General features: G+C 41.1%; 1 protein-coding gene across 1 annotated transcript; it reads right to left on the bottom strand.

Moving 5' to 3' along the window:
* Positions 1-682: 682 nt before the first annotated feature.
* Tmem33 (transmembrane protein 33) lies at positions 683-15,805 on the bottom strand. The gene is made up of 8 exons (XM_004658670.2): positions 15,680-15,805; positions 15,414-15,489; positions 12,287-12,381; positions 11,637-11,824; positions 8,317-8,384; positions 5,165-5,298; positions 4,254-4,337; positions 683-2,179 (listed from the first exon to the last, which is right to left on the bottom strand). The coding sequence occupies exons 2-8, from the start codon at positions 15,456-15,458 to the stop codon at positions 2,050-2,052; spliced, it is 744 nt and encodes a 247-aa protein (XP_004658727.1). The 5' UTR covers positions 15,459-15,489; positions 15,680-15,805; the 3' UTR covers positions 683-2,049.
* Positions 15,806-17,239: the final 1,434 nt, after the last annotated feature.

The raw sequence follows: 17,239 nt of genomic DNA on the forward strand, positions 1-17,239 counted from the left end.
GCATAAATTATTTTCTCTAGGAAACTCTTTTTGATTAAAAGTATACTTAAAAATAAAAAGAAGGATGGGCTGGAGAGATGGCTTAGCGGTTAAGCGCTTGCCTGTGAAGCCTAAGGACCCCGGTTCGAGGCTCGGTTCCCCAGGTCCCACGTTAGCCAGATGCACAAGGGGGCGCACGCGTCTGGAGTTCATTTGCAGAGGCTGGAAGCCCTGGCGCGCCCATTCTCTCTCTCTGCCTCTATCTGTCTTTCTCTCTGTGTCTGTCGCTCTCAAATAAATAAATAAAAAATGAACAAAAAAAATATTTAAAAAAAAAAAATAAAAAGAAGGAAAATTCAAAGCAGAGTGTAAACTTTAAATTCTGGAACTTTAAACACGAGACACTCAAAGTAAAACAGTGCACACATACACACCCAACAAATTGAAAAACTTGTGTAATCCAATTAAGTTTTGTGCTTTGGTTAATCCAAGGTTAATTTCTTATTTGATCTAAATGTTCCTCCAGTTACAAAAGATGTCAATGTAAGAAGCAGCTGAGTAAAGGTATACAAGAACTCTCAGCCCTATTATTTAACTGTTCTAAATCTAAAATATTCCACAATTTAAAAAAAAGCCTTCAGCTGCCAAAATTTCTTGACATAATTCAAGACAATATTTTAAAAGATCATTAGCAATCAGTATGTTTACTTAACATTATAGTCACTTTATTGCTCTAGAAACTTCTGTTTTTAAAACCATCATATTACACAAAACAGGGATAAGGCTAGCCACACACATATAAGAAAATCAACTGTATATTATGAGGTTGCTTCTCCAACTTAGTGGATAATATTACAAAAATACAAAAGTAGCTGGTTACAATTAAGCTATCAAGTAGAATTTTGCTGATAATCTATACTAAGACTAATACCTTTCTATAGATTCTGAATGTGAACACAAAGAAAACTGATGTTATTGATAATTTACTAACGTATTTGAGAAATAAAAATTACATGCAGACAGAAGAAAACAGGTCATAAAAACCTTTACATTATTCTATACTAAAATTGAGCAATGTTTTAAACATATCCAAATCATGCATCAGTAGTAAGGATCAGAGTGCATTTTGTAAAGGAATTGATAGCTCAATGAAGAAGACTTAACATATTATACAACCCAAATTACAGTTGCACAATATATCCAATTCCCCCAAATTCATGTGCGCATTACAAGGCTGATATACACACTATTTTCCCAGCTCCACTCTGAATGAATTACCTTACCTATAAACCTTTTCATTTAACCTTTTGAATGAGATTTGGTGAATAAATATGAGATCTACAGGATACTCTTCATTATTAGTTCAGAACAGACATGAGTACAATCATAGGCTCAGTCTTCAATCATATTCCTTTCAAAAGGCATCTGAACTGCTGCAACTGTCTAGGAAAGATCAAGCCTAAGAAACCAAGAAAACTGGAGTCAAGGATCTGAAGAAGGTAATTCTACAAACTATAACAACAATAATTTGTCCACATCTGTGGAAGGATTTACTATTTGGAAGCTACTTAATTTCCAGTGTAAAATGTCTGCATGATCCCAAACATCCCATTCACTAACAGGACTTAAATCAGTTTTAAAAAACAAAACTATCCAAAGCCACAATAGTATTTATGGAAATAAAATCTGAGAAGCTCATACAATGCATACAGAATGCCCCTTGTAAGAGTACAGCCAAAACAGCTGTTCTAGCCAAACATCACAGAAACAGTACAAACGTGAATGAGATTGCGGGGGAGAGCTTCTGTCAGAATCATTAACCAGAATACTAGAATCTGGAGCACTGAGCACATTCAATACACGTAAGTTATGTAGCCACTGCTGTGACGCACAGCACACTCTTCTGGAGGCTCTGTCTGACATGCCGGGAAATCATGGTTTTCCACTGAGATGCACTAATGTAAATTACGGGCAATGGACCAAGATCAGAGTTACACAGGAATCTGTGACCCCTAGGAAGTACCAGCTGCTAACAAAGCTTATATACGCATCATGTAACCAGACGCTAAACTACGCAACTGTTGGTGCCAGTCTGCTTATAAAGGCAATGCTCTGGAGACAAAGTCTTCTCACAAACAGTGGGCAGGCGGGCTTCATTATGAGGTGTTCAACAACAATCCTCAGTTCATTAAACAAGTTCCTGCAAGAGAAAAGGTTGTTTGTTTTTTAAAAAACACAGGTAAACACAACAGATATAGCACTCGCAAATGCGGTGAAGATGACCAACAGAGAAGGAAGGAAAAGATTAACCCAGGATACACAGCAGGGAAGGGGCGTGTGCACACCTAGGAAGGCCAGCTCTGAGGAGGCTACTCGACCAGGAGCAGGGAAGGGACCAAGATTTCCAGAGCAGTCCAGGCAACACAGTAAGACTACCAGTTCAAAACAAGCAGTCAATCTCTCAAAACTGACATGAGTCTTCAGGAAGTAGGAGTTTGGAAAAATTCAAGCAATAAAAAACAAGTTAAAAAATGGTTATCTTGGGCTGGAGAGATGGCTTAGCGGTTAAGCACTTGCCTGTGAAGCCTAAGGACCCCGGTTTGAGGCTCGATTCCCCAGGACCCACGTTAGCCAGATGCATAAGGGAGTGCACGCATCTGGAGCTCGTTTGCAATGCCTAGAGGCCCTGGCGCGCCCATTCTCTCTCTCTCTCTCTCTCTCTCTCTCTCTTTCTCTCTGTCACTCTAAAATAAATAAAGTAACATCAAAGATGTCATTATAAAAAAAATGGTTATCTCAGCTGGGTTAGGCTACAGAGGCCTGGTTTCAGGTCAGCCTGGGCTAGAGTGAGATGCTACGTCCACAAGAGCTTATCTATGGACTGGTTAGGGATGATTTACATTTCTTTACACTGGAGACACAATGTTCCTAATTAACAGACAAAAGCACAGCAAAATCTCTATTTCATAAAGCACAAAAAGAAAATGTGTGATAGAATTAAACCAATGCCAAAGAAAAATCAGATTGTAAGATAAAGATAATATACTAGGAACCTATTAGAGACTAAATAGAGAGGGAGGGAGAGAGGAAGGGAGAGGGAGGGGGAGAGAATGTGTGCACACGAATGGGCACACCAGGCCTCTAGCCACTGCTAGAACTCCAGATGCATGTGCCACCATGTGCATCTGGCTTATGTGGAACCTGGAGAATCAAGCCTGGGTCCTTGGGCATGTGCCTTAACTGCTAAGCCATCTCTCCAGCTGGAGACTAAATACTTGAAAAAAAAAAAAAAAAAAGACAAGCTCTCACTATCATGCCCAGGATAACTCTAAATTCCTGGGCTCAGGAAATCCTGCAAACCTCACTAGCCTCCCTAGTAGCTGGAAGACTGACAGACACACATACACAGACTGCTTCCTTATTTTCAGCTAGGGTCTCACTATGTAGCCCAGGTGGGCCTGGAATTCACAGTACTCTTGAGTGTACGGGACTCTCTCAGATGCTAGAGCATTGAAGTTACAGTTGGGCTCATCCTGTCTAGCTAGGTGCTGTTTATCTGTAGATCTTCCAGTAATAATTTGGGCCATGTGTAACAGAAACTACAAAGAGCTAAAGTGTGGATTGGGGAAGATTACTGTACATTGACTTGTGAAAATCTTATCTTTAACTACGAAAGATCCTTGGTACTTATGTCTTACATATTCTTTCATGTATAAGCAGTGTTTAAAATAAAAGATGAAGAGATGGCTCTAGTAATTTCTGAGAACACAGGCAGTCTCCAACTCAGACTAGCCTTGATAATTTTTTTTTAACTAGTTGATGCTGCAAAAGCAGTATGCATTCAGTTGTAATAATACTTCAAATTTTAATCCTTCCCAAGTCTGGCAGTATATTGTACAATATTCTAAACTGTGATGCTACCCCACAGCAGAGCTGCATCTCCCAGCCAGCCACTTGATTCACAATAATATATGATACTAAAGTGTACTGATTGTAAAGCTAAGATATTTATACTCAGGTAGGAGTACTGAATGCGTTTCAACTTACAATGAATTTATCAGGATGTGACCCCATCAGAAGTTGAGGACCATCTGTACAACTTTCTCTCACTAACCCCAGCTAGTTCTAAAGCCAATAATGTAAATTTGCAAAGACAAGTCTTCCTTCTTATTTCTAAGTTATTAGCTAAATAACTTCCAAGTGTTACAAATAAATAAATACTGCATTTGGACAATGCACTAAACAAAACACACTTAAGTTCATCATCAACTTACCGACAATATGGATTTCTTCTAGAGGAATATCGAAGAGTAAGAAATCTATAATATATAAAAGGCTGGAGCAAACTTCCTTGGCCACTGAAATAAACAAACACAAAAAGTGATAAATATACATTACTAAGTTCAAAGGGAGTGATTTTTCTTCCTCTTGACGTAGGGTCTCAGGCTAACCCAGGTTAACTTGGAATTAACTTTGTAGCCATAGGCTGGTCTCAAACTCATGTTGATTCTCCTACCTCAGCTTCTAGAGTATTGGGATTAAAAGCTTGCACCACTATGCCCAACTAAAAGTAGTGATTTCCAAATTATTTTAAAGTCTGGGGAGATGGTTCAGCAGTTAAAAGCACTTCCTTGCAAAGGCTATTGACTGGGTTCAATTCCCCAAATCCCAAGTAAATCCAGGTGTCCGGAGTTTGTTTGCAGCAGCAAGAGGCCCTGGTGTACCTAGATACTCTCACTCTCTCTCAAATAATAATAATAAAAAAAAAGTTTTAAAAAGAGATTAACTTTACAAGAATAAAATTAACAAAGTGCCAAATAATGTATCATAAAGAATATATTTAAGCTGGGCGTGGTGGCGCACGCCTTTAATCCCAGCACTTGGGAGGCAGAGGTAGGAGGATCGCTGAGAGTTCGAGGTCACCCGAGACTACATAGTGAATTCCAGGTCAGCCTGAGCCAGAGTGAGACCCTAACTCAAAAAACCAAACCCCCCCCCAAAAAAAAAAAAAAAGAATATATTTAAGACAAATTCTTAGTTTTTCTGTACCTTAATGTTTCTATTAAAATGACTACAATCATCTATCTACATGTCCTGATCCAAGCAGGATGAAATTTGAATGAATATCTTTATTATGGTTATGCTGTCCTTGGTCTCTCAAAACAAAGATATCTTTTATTCTTACCTAAAAAGCATAAAAACTGTGGCAGGCATCAAGAAAATTTCATTACAAGCAATGAACTTCAGTATATTTTGTTGATTAGCACTTAATTTATCCAAGACAGATCTCAAAAGAGGCAAACTATTTGACCCCTTGGCCTGAAACAAAAGAAAACAAAACATTAGCACATCTTTGACAACTCAAAAATGCAGTCACCCCTCAGACACCAAAATACGTGGCTGCCCAGACTCCCATGTCAAATGGCACAGTACTGCCTGTAACTGATACAGCCTCCTCCACTTTCTTCCTTCTTTTTTTTTTCTTCAAGATCAGGTCTCAGTCTAGCCCAGGCTGACCTGGAATTCGCTATGTAAGCCCAGGGTGATCCTCCTTCATCTGTCTTCTGAGTTCTGGGATTAAAGGTGTGCACCACCATGCCCAGGTCTCCTGCACTTTCAATCACCTCTACAAACACTGTTCACCATTCCCCCAGTAGGATGTGAATGCCACCAGTGTTATACTGTATTGTATAGAGAATGTCAAGGAGAGAAGCCCACACATGTTCTTGGCAAGTATTTCTGATCAACAGTTGGTTAAATCTGCAGGTGTCAAACTCAAGAATACCAAGGGCTAACTTTCTTTATGTAAGCAGCTAACCCAGCAGGTAATATAACCAAAACCCAATCATCTCATAGTGAGTACAAAACTTTACAGACTAAGAGCAAACAGTGTACTTTCCTGCTTCATGTAGACAACCAAAACATTAATAAGAGTTTTCATTCTTAATTTAGAGTTAAATGATTTCACCAAAAATAGTTATTTCTCTAACTGTAACAAAAATATTGACTATGCAACAATAGTTCTAATGTCTGTAACTCCTTAGTTAACTAACACTAGAAATTACGGAATCCTAATTGCTGCTGTGACCAAGGAAGTAAATAAAGGGTTAGAGAAAAAGCCTTTTACAGTGGGTGGTAACTCCTGGGGAGATTCAAAACTCACCAAAGTGCTGACAGTTAGTGGCTATTGTGTGCTATGCATTAAATGAGGCCCTCCATCACCCTGTCCACTAACCCTCCAAGGCTCAGGGACAGCGGAAGCTGGGACTGGGACGTGAATGTAAATGTTAAGAGCTAGAGGAAGGGGAGGAGTGCTGTGAAACACTGCCTTTCAGAGATGACGTGGCCGTAGTGTTCACGGCCTCAGTTATCGCACAAGATCAGGCCCGTCAACACTTCACCATGGATGGTGCAGAAGTGCTCTAGGCCTCCATCTCACCCAGAAGAGTTACTGGCGGTTGGTGGCTGCTTGGGTGGGAGAGACATTTCATTCAGCGCTGTAGCCAACGAGCTCTCCCACACATGCACATGCAGACAACCCTGATTAAACTCGGGGCCACCAAAAATAAATAAACAATCAACTCCTACCAAATCAGAGAGCCAGAGCCTCAGAGGCCCCCAACACCTCAGCACTGAAGCAGACCAAAAATGAAACCAACATGGCTCAGGGAAATTTTGCAGAAGAGGGGGTGGAAAGCATGTCAGAGTCACATGTTGAATCATGATATGCAGAGACATTTAGCATACCAATAACTGTGGACTAACTCCACAATGCAGGACCCATTTACATCAACAAGGAGGGTCCATTGGGAGAGGGTAGATCATGGATGAGCCTAAACAATGGTACCAAACTGCCTGTATTTGCTGAAAAGAAAACTAATAAATTAAATTAAAAAATAAATAAATAAAGACATCAGGCTGGAGGGATAGATGGCTCAATGGTTAAAGCATTTGTCTGTGAAGCCTAAGGACCTAGGTTCGATTCCCCAGTATTCATGTAAGCCAGATGCACAAAGTGGCACATGCATATGGAGTATGTTTGCAGTGGCTGGAGGCGCTGGCATACCCATCCTCTCTTTCTCTCATAAATAAGTAAATAAAATGAATAGGCTTTAGTTGAAAAAAAAAAAAAAGACATCAAAGTAATTTGGAGGTGGTGGCACACACCTTTAATCCTAGCAAATGTAGAAGGATTGCTGTTGAGTTTGAGGCCACCCTGAGACTATATAGTGAATTTCAGGTCAGCCTGGGCTACAACGAGACCCTCCCTCAGAGGAAAAAAAAAAAAAAAAAACAATCAAACAAAAAAGACATCAAACCAGAAGAGGGACTAGTTGGGTGGAAGGGAGTCAGAGGAAGGAGGACAGAGAGGGCAAAGAGGGATAAATATGACCAAAACACATATTAAAAATCATCATTAAGAAAAGAAAGCGAACAGATGATTGGGCTTCTGCGTGAGAATGAAAATACTTAGTAGCAGAGGCCAGTAAGTTAAAAAGGAGACATAAAGGGAAGAGAAAGGAAGGGAGGAGGGCACTTAATAGGTTGATATTGTATATATGTAAGTACAATGATTGTGATGGGGAGGCAATATGATGGAGAATGGAATTTCAAAGGGGAAAGTGTGGGGGGTGGGGAGGGAGGGAATTACCATGGGATTTTTTTTTTTTATAATCATGCAAAATGCTAATAAAAATTTAAAAAATTTAAAAAAAAGAAAGTCAGATGTCAATCAATAATGACATAAATTTGGCATTTTAATTCAAATCTGAACGCATATGCACTGCATCCACATGGCACACTTGCTTAATTACAAACCAGAAAAAAAAAAATTTACAGCCTTTTTTATCGACAGTTTACACACACACACAAAAGTATTTTGATCATAATACCCTCCCTATTATCTTTGTCCCCCCCTCCCCCATCCTCCTCCTACAGAACCCTTTCTTTCAGGGAGTTCTTACCACCACCACAGAATACGCTGCATCTATGTAATGTTAGAATGATGTGCTGACAAAAGAGCAGATCTCTGCCAACCCACCACACTTCAAAGATAGCAACTTTTTAAAAGTGTGTCACACATGCACGCGCGTGCGCAAACACACACACACACATTTCAAACTTTAGAGAATCTAGGAACCAGAGGGAATTTTTAACCATGATCTCTTCTCTACAAAATGTAGTTTTGTGACACTTTATAACAACATAAACCTCAAGTTTTCAAACCACTAGAAAAGCTAGCACAGAATCCAAGTACTTTTGGTGACAGGTATCACGGAACTCAAAGTCACACCAACCTTGTACAGTCTGAAAGTGGAAGGAGGCAGTTTTACTTACGTCAAGGACTTTCTTTGTGTATGTGGCAGCGTGAAGCAAGGAGAACAAGAGGACAGGGAAAATGCTCACTGGAGAAACAGCTAAGGAAAACACTGCAAAAAACCCACGTATCATGTCCAAATATACACTGTCTGAAGCAATGCTGAAAATGAGTGTTAGTCTTTTTTTGTCATTACATGAGGCCACCCTGAGATGACACAGTGAATTCCAGGTCAGCCTGGGTGAGAGCAAAATTTGCCTCAAAAAAACCAAAAAAGTAAACCGTCAACAAAAAAGTAAACCATCTCACTTTCTAAACTCATCATTAAAAAAATAAAAATATATATATATATATAATTCTTATTTATTTATTCAAGAGAGAGATAGAGAGAATGGGTGATCCAGGGCCTTCAGCTGCTGCAAACGAACTTCAGACGCATGCACCACTTTGTGCATCTAGCTTACATGGGTCCTTGGGAATTGAACCTGGGTTCTTTGGTTTTGCAAGCATGTGCCTTATCCACTAAGCCATCCCTCCAGCCCTAAAAATATTTTTTTAGTTCATTTTTATTTCTTTATTTGAGAGTAAGAGAGAGAGAAAGAGGCAGATACAGAGAGAGAGAGAGAGAGAGAGAATGGGTGTGCCAGGGCTTCCAGCCACTGTAAACAAACTCCAGACACGTGCACCCCCTTGTGCAGCTGGCTAATGTGGGTCCTGGAGAATGCAGCCTCGAACCAGAGTCCTTAGGCTTCACAGACAAGTGCTTAACCACTAAGCCATCTCTCCACTCCCCTAAAAATATGTTTTTATAGTATCTTTTTAAAAATTTATTTGACAGCAACAGACACAGAAAGAGGCAGACAGAGAAAATGGGTGTGCCAGGGTCTCCAGCCACTGCAAACAAACTCCAGACACATGCACCCCCTTGTGAATCTGGCTAACATGGGTCCTGGGGAAACAAGCCTCGAACCAGGGTCCTTAGGCTTCACAGACAAGCATTTAACTGCTAAGCCATCTCTCCAGCCCTAAAAATATATTTTTAATGAACCCAGGCTAGCAGGTTTTGAAAGCAAAGGTCTCCAATCACTGAACCATCTCCCCACCCCCAACTCACCATTCTTTTTATGAAAAGTCAAGTTTTTATTTCTATTAGTTAATAAAGCATTGCAAACATTTGTTAAATTAAAATTGAATCTAGGCCTCCTCAAAAGCTTGAATATGATCCTTTGAATGTCTCATCAGCTTAATTATAAATATACACAAATAATTCTCTTATTAAGTCCAATGGTTTGGCTTTATGTTACAGAAATATAAACAATTTTCATTTGACTTTTGAAATATAGAAATTACTCAAAAAGTCCCATTCTCTACCCCAAATTCTGTCAGATTGATAACAAAATAAGTTACCAAGTATTTCCATGAAATGACAGGCTGCCAGTCATGAGTGCCAAAAAAAAAAACCTATCCCTAAACACATCAGCACCTGGGCTAGAGAGATGGTTCAGTGGTTATGGTGCTTACCTGCACAGCCTAAGAACCTATGTTCAATTCTTCAGGTTCCGCGAGCCAGATATACAGGTGATACAAGTGTGCAAGGTTGCACATGTGTACAAGGTGGCACATGTGTCTGGAGTTTTGACTACAACAGATGGAGACCCTGGCATGGCAATTCTCTCTCTCATTTAAAAAAAATCGAGTTCTGCAAACTAATATCCTAACCAATTCTTTCCAGGCATGCTTAAGAATTAAAATGCCAATTTCTTAAGTAGAGCTCATAACCCCCACCCCCACACAGATAGTTTTGTTTTTGTTCGAGACAGGGTCTCACTCTGTAGCCCTGCAACTCTCAATCCTCCGTCCTTAGCCTCCTAGACACTGGGACCACAGGCATGCACTGCCGTGTCTGGCTTCACAATGGGTTTAAAGGCTGTGAATTAATCGGACTCATTTGAAGCTGATGAAAGCTCGTATCCTCTCCTTTTTAAGGCCACTGTGAAACTCTGCTGCAACTTAAATACCTTCAACTAGGAGTCAAGATATCTGGGTTCCAGTCCTGGGTCAGTCACACACCTCTTTTCCCTGGGCCATATTTCATCCTCTGTCAAGTGACTCCATGTAGAGGCAAAAGGATCTTTTCTTTCTTTTTTTTTTTTTTAAGGCAGAGTCTCGCTCTGGCCTAGGTTGACCTGGAATTCACTATGTAGTCTCAGGGTAACCTCGAACTCAAGGCGATCTTCCCATGCCTGGCTTGAACAAAGGGATTTTTAATGAGCATGTCATCTCTTTAACTTTCTACACTACAAAAATCTTTAATAAGAGATTCATAACCTTAATTTTCAAAGTCAGTCATTCCTTTTATTTGAGATAGGCTCAGTTTAGCTTCAAACTGCAGCTAAGGATGGCCTTGAACAACTGATCTTCTCTCCCCACACCAACTGGCCACCTCCCAAGTGCTGGGATCACATACCCAGCTCAATGTCACTATTTAGAAAAGATAAGGGGTGAAAAGCCTACAATTTTAGCCCACTGATAGCAAGGCCAACACACCACCATAAAAACAAAGGCCCAAACACTCAGGTAATTATTATTTTGAGCCACCTTTACCTGTTACTATAATACCTAACTTTTCTTTTTATTAAGCTGTTTCTGGATTTCCATTTGTTTCTAGCTCACTGGAAGCTAGGAAAGAGCTAGGAATTTTTTTTTTAAAGCAAGACATTTGCATACTTTCTCCAAGATAATAGGAACTAAAAAAAGGAAAAATGTAAATATTAAAGTCCTGCATAAGCCTGTGCTTTGAATGTGAATCTTGGTAAGTATCTGCTAGGCTTACAAGAGGCAAGAACACTAGGAGACAGTTTCATTCCCCAAACTCTTCACAGTTTAGCTTAAAATCTTAGTCAGAAATTCTTATACTAAGCAACCTTCATACAAATGGCTAAAAATCAAAACAAACCCAAGCTGCATGCAATGTCCTCACGAGTGAATCTTTCCAACAGGAAAAAATAAAGGCGGCTCCTACATGTTTAGTTGGTAATTTCACTGCCAAAAAGAGGGACTAGGGAACTGACTCAGTGGTTAAAGGTATTTGCCTTGAAAGCCTGCTGACTAGAGTTTGGATCCACTTGAAGACATTCACCATGGGCACACACGCCTGTAGTCCCAGTCATCTACAGCAGTGGACGGCAGAGTCAGGAGAATTCAGAGCTCACAGGCCAGTCTGGCCTTTCCAGTGGCAAATAAGACAGACTTTCTCGTAAACAGGGTGAGGACCAACAGTCTGAGGTTGTCCTTTGACCTCCGCACGCACGCATGAATAATTTTAAGCGACAAAGGATACTTGTCACAGGGTAGGAATTGACAAAGATGAGCGAGTACAACAGGTAGTGGCAGCTGTCTTCTAACAGCGCCTGGGCCAGGAATGCCCGGCTCAACTGGAAGTGCGGTAATCTCTGATGCAGCCTCAGAGCACTGGTAAGAGCATTTGCCAGCAAAGCACGCTGGTAAAAGCTTGCTGCTTCGTGCAACCTGCAAATTACCAGAGGAGAAGTTATCATGAGACATAAGCAACTACCAACTATCACGTCTCTTCCTCCTTTGTGAATTGCATCATGATTACACACTATCTAAATCATTTAATGGTCAATAGAAAAAAAAATTACCTTGAATCTACTATTTTGGAAACATCACTCACATATATTATGTATAAACTGACTTTTACAAAGCAGTGTTTCTTTCTGTCAAATTTAAAAGGCAAATGCGAAAACCATGAACTTATTTCATCCCCGCACATCCGTTTTTCCTCACATTTTCAATGTTTCAACGTGCTTAGTTATTAAAAAAAAAAAAATCACAAGATACAAAACATCCCTCCAATAAGTATTACTAGATGACTGTAGATTTAAATTGGGTTTGTGTTTCAGTTCTATGTCCTCTGCAGACTGAACTAGGAGGATCAGAAATAGACGTGCATGTGTATATGATACATACCCGAGAAGAGGCAGAACAAACAAGGCAGAGCAGTATACTGTGAACAAGCGAGAAAGCCACATTGCTGTGTCCAACTTATTGGTCATCATGAATTGCTGGATTTAAAAAGAAAAATTGTACAGTAAATGGAGCCTGTGAAGTATGTCATAGACTGAGTATGCAGTTTTATCCCTAGTCAAAATATTTTAACCACCTGTAGCACCTGTTTCTCAGATGAAGTGAAAAGTCTTTTTTTCTGTTTCTATGTTCAATGTTAATTCTAAACACACCTATGTTCAATGTTAATTCTAAACACACCACATACAGTTTTGATATGGAAGGCACTGGAAGTACTTATGTATAAATACGCTAGTCAACATTTCAAAACAAGGAACTAATTGGAAAAAAATCGGTATACATATTCAACTAAGATTATCTGTGCTCTTTCAACATTTGTAATCCTGGCTTCATCTATTTAAAAGAACATTAAATAAATAATTGCACTCAAGAGAACAATAATGTCTAGTCTTAGAAAAATCTCTGGAGGCTAGAGATAGATGGCTTAGTGGTTAAAATTACTTGCTTGCAAAGCTTGATAGCCCGGGTTCAATTCCCCAGTACCCACATAAAGCCTGATGCCTGAAGTGGTGCATGGATCTGGAGTTCATTTACAGTGACAGGAAGCCCTGGTTTGCCCATACTCTCTTTTTCTGTCTGCTTCTCTCCACATCTCAATCTCTCTCTCAATTAAGTAAATAAATAAAAAAATATGTTTAAAAAGAAAAAAGTTATCACATAAACCCAGTCTGGATTAAACAATCCCTTAAAGACGGAAAGCAAAACCATGTAGTACTTACTGCTGAACTCATTATCCATGGACAATCTGCTTATGTTTGTACACAAGGGATGGGCATAGGTGAGGTGCCCAAAATATGCCTGTCAAGTATTAAAATGGTGCCTGCTTCCTGATTATTGACTGCATCTCCTGAAGACGCTGGGCAAGGCTGACTCTGGCATCAGCAGCCCTAAACTTCTCCACACCATCTTCTTCATTGCTTCTTACTGTCTTTGCTTTATTTTAATCTTACCACAAAAGCAAAATTCTAAACTCTTGTTTTATCAATACCATGTACCTTACATTCAAATTCTAAAGAGGCTTTTATACTTTCCAACCATAATATTAAAAAATGATAACATCAGAACCCATGAAAATATATGTGGATGCACAAAAACACTTCACCAGTAACACTTACCCTAACTAAATGTGAGGTGTTCTGGTATTTTCTTTAAAAAAGAAAATGAAAGATGTTGGTGCTTCCAGTAAGCTGGTTCCAAAACTCATAGTGGATCTACCGAAACGTCTAAAACACTACTTTTAGGCAATTTCATTCCATCATCTTTGGAGAAAATTTGTGGGAAAAAGGTTGCATAAAAGGCCCTTTAAAATTCAAAGGGCATTTTATTGCACACTTTTAAAATCACACACTAGTAATTTCAGAAATAAATAATATGCTTCTAGCTGATTCTGTCTATGCTCTTCTATCATGTTGTGATTGCCTAAATTTAAGTGATTAGCAGAAGTGGATCTAGATTACCATACTGCTTTTTCCTACAAATACTCAAACTCTGCACCATCATTTGAAATTTAATGCTAGATCATTCTCTTTGTGGCGTGTTTAATCTGCTACAAACCATTACATAATAAAAAAAGCTGAAAAGGAATATATTGGTTCACATTTTTAAGAGTTAACTGTTCAACCACCGTAACAGTAATAGATAGTTCTGGCAAATAATAATAATAATAATAATAATAATAATAATAATAATAAAGCCTGTAGATCTTTGGATTAAAGATATGAGGAACAAGTTATTTACAGTCTCAAAATATCAGGGCCACAAAACCCCTTTTAATCACAATGGAGAATCGTTTGACACCGCCTTAAAAAAACAAACTTAAGGGCTGGAGAGATGGCTTAGCAGTTAAGTGCTTGCCTGTGAAGCCTAAGGACCCCGGTTCGAGGCTCGGTTCCCCAGGTCCCACGTTAGCCAGATGCACAAGGGGGCGCACGCGTCTGGAGTTCCTTTGCAGAGGCTGGAAGCCCTGGTGCACCTGTTCTCTCTTTCTCTCTCTCTCTCTGCCTCTCTCTCCCTCTCTCTGTTCTCTCAAATAAATAAATAATAAAACAATTAAAAAAAAACAACTTAAATTCCACAAGGACAGCACGGAACAACACAACACCACGAAATGCTTTTCATGCACTGAGGGGGACGCAGCACAGTGACTCCAGTTTCAGGAGCATTCTGCCAAACAGCGGGTCTAGTGCTCCAAAACTATCAGCATTTTGTGAGGGACAAGAGTAGTGGAACTTTCACTGATTAAAAGAAGAGTTTAATAAAGTGATATGATTAGCAAACGTAGACTAGGATCTTTCTTCCCCACGAGCAGGAGGAGGAATCAGCAACTGGCAATTAAGGAAACTGGAACATCAACTACATATTCACAAATCAGTAGGTGAACTTGTAGTCACGTGCCGTTAGCAATACTTTGAAACGGGCCAGCCAAGTCAAAGTGTATGCAGGGGTGTCGCAACAGCTTCTTAAAAAAAAGAAAGAAAGAAAGAAAGAGAAAACTAACTCAATTGACAAATTCAGAGTTTTAAGGACCAGAGGGCAATGACGCTGCGGGCACAAACTAACAAGAAAGCTGCAGATCCGTATCTCGCAGCATTTCTCCCAGGGAAGGACAAAGCGCAGGCAACCCGGCTTTTGCGTCATTCTTCAGGTGGCTTCGAATGGGTGCAAAGGTGCGAGCGCAGCCCGCGCGGGCGCCGCGACCTCGGGCGTCCTGCAGCCAGGGGGGCCCGGGACGGCCGGGGGCCCGCGGCGTGGGAGGAGGGACAAGGTCTCCCCAGCGGCCAGGAGACGGCCACCTGCTCCACGGCCGCCCGGTGTTTTCCAAACAAACGTCGAGGCTCGCAGTCTCTCCCCGGCCCCCGACCCACCCACCGTACACCCCGACTCCCACGCCCGCGCCGCGCCGCAGCCCCGCGCGTCGGGAAAGCCTCGAGACCCCCCCCCACCCCCTCCCACCCCACCCCACCGCCACACTGCACTTCCGGCTCCTTCCCCACTCGGGCCCGTCACTTACCACGGCGCCCGCCCCTTGGGGGCCGTTCGGGGTCGTGTCTGCCATGGGAGAGCCGCGCGCGCGCGCGCCCGGAAGGCTGCAATCGCCGAGGAAGAAGGGAGGGCAGAGCGTCAGTGCCCCGGGTCCACCACGCGGGGTAACCGGCTTCCCCCAGACCCCCGTGCCCCTCACCCTCCCGTCCCGCAGCGCCCAAGCCGGAACCCCGAGAAACGGGGTGTCGCAGCCCGCGGGGCCCTGAGGCGTCTGCACAGCCGTGATGTTCCTACCTGTCCGGTACCGCCGGGATCCAAGCGGCTCTTCCAGAAAAAACGAAGTGAAAGCGGAGCTACGGACCGAGGCCCTAAAGGGCCGAGCAGCACCGCCCTCAGCCGGTAAGGACGAGCCGGAAATGGTCCTTTCACTTCCGGGGGGACAAGGCGGGAATGTGGAGGGTGTGTTCCAAGGCATGACGGGAAATGTAGTTTTAAAAATATCGCTTTTCCACTCTCCTCTCTCCCTCCCTCTGTCACCCCTCCCCCTCCCCGTTCCCCCCTCAATTTAAAAGGGCTGGTGAGATGGCTCAGCTGTTAAAATGCTTGCCTGCAAAGCCTAAGGACCCGAGTTCGATGTATAAGCATATGTGTCTGGAGTTTGTTTGCAATAGCTGGAGACCTTGGTGTGTCCATTCTCTCTTCCCTCCCTCATTTCCTCCTCCTCTCTGTCTCTCTCTCTCTCATAAATAAATAAAAAGTATATTAAAATCATCCATGCGATATATTTTGTAATCATGGAAAATATTAATAAAATTAATAAAAATTAAAAAATAAAAACAAAAAAAATTTTAAAAAGTATATTAAAATCAGTCAAAAAATAATGTTACTCATAACACCCAAGACTCATAAGTGAATATTGCACGTATCAGTGAAACGTTGATGGGGGTCACAGTATTGATATACTTCCAAGCTGTCACTTCAGAGATTTTTTTTTTGAGGCAGGATCTCATGTAGCCCATGCTGGACTCAAACTTGTTATGTAAGGATGACCTTGAACTCCTGATCCTCCTGCCTCAACCTCCCAAGTGCTGGAATTAGAATTACAGAAAGGTGTGTATGCTACCATTCCAAACTCTTGCTCATTACTTTAATTATGAACACTTAGTTTTTCACCTTTAAAGTCAATTCTAGGGCTGGAGAGATAGCTTAGAGGCTAAGGCGTTTGCCTGCAAAGCCAAAGGACCCAGGTTCCAGGTTTGATTTCCCAGGACCCACAGCCAGATGCACAATGTGGTGCATGCATCTGGAGTTTGTTTGCAGCAGCTGAAGGACTTAGCACAGTCATTTTTGTTTTCTCTCTATATATCTGCCTCTGTATCTCTCTCAAATAAATAAAAATAAAATCAATTCTACAATGAACAGCTATTCATGACAGTTTAAAGTAAGCACAAATGGAATACATAGGTTACAGGGAATCTATAAATTTTCATATTAAAGTAACTGCAAACTTACTCCCCGAAAAACTGTTCTTACATATAAAAATTATTCTAGTCCCTGCCAACATTTGCTATGTTTGGTTTGTATCAATTATGTTAGCCCATTTTCTGTTTCTATAACAAAATGCCTGAAGCTGGATACTTTATGAAGAACAAGTTTTTTTTATTTATTTTTTTTATTTATTTGAGAGCAACAGACATAGAGAGAAAGACAGATAGAGGGAGAGAGAGAGAGAATGGGCGCGCCAGGGCTTCCAGCCTCTGCAAACGAACTCCAGACGCGTGCGCCCCCTTGTGCATCTGGCTAACGTGGGACCTGGGGAACTGAGCCTCGAACCGGGGTCCTTAGGCTTCACAG

Source organism: Jaculus jaculus, chromosome 11 (genome assembly GCF_020740685.1).
Source record: "Jaculus jaculus isolate mJacJac1 chromosome 11, mJacJac1.mat.Y.cur, whole genome shotgun sequence".
NCBI lineage: Eukaryota > Metazoa > Chordata > Mammalia > Rodentia > Dipodidae > Jaculus > Jaculus jaculus.

Excerpts from the sequence above, each read along its gene's own strand:
- Tmem33 (XM_004658670.2), bottom strand. The coding sequence starts at position 15,458 with ATGGCAGACACGACCCCGAACGGCCCCCAAGGGGCGGGCGCCGTG. Across the intron at positions 12,382-15,413 it reads CCCAAGGGGCGGGCGCCGTG|CAATTCATGATGACCAATAA; the intron begins GTAAGTGACGGG and ends TTTTAAATCCAG. Across the intron at positions 8,385-11,636 it reads CAATTCCTACCCTGTGACAA|TGAGCATTTTCCCTGTCCTC; the intron begins GTATCCTTTGTC and ends CTGTTTCTCCAG.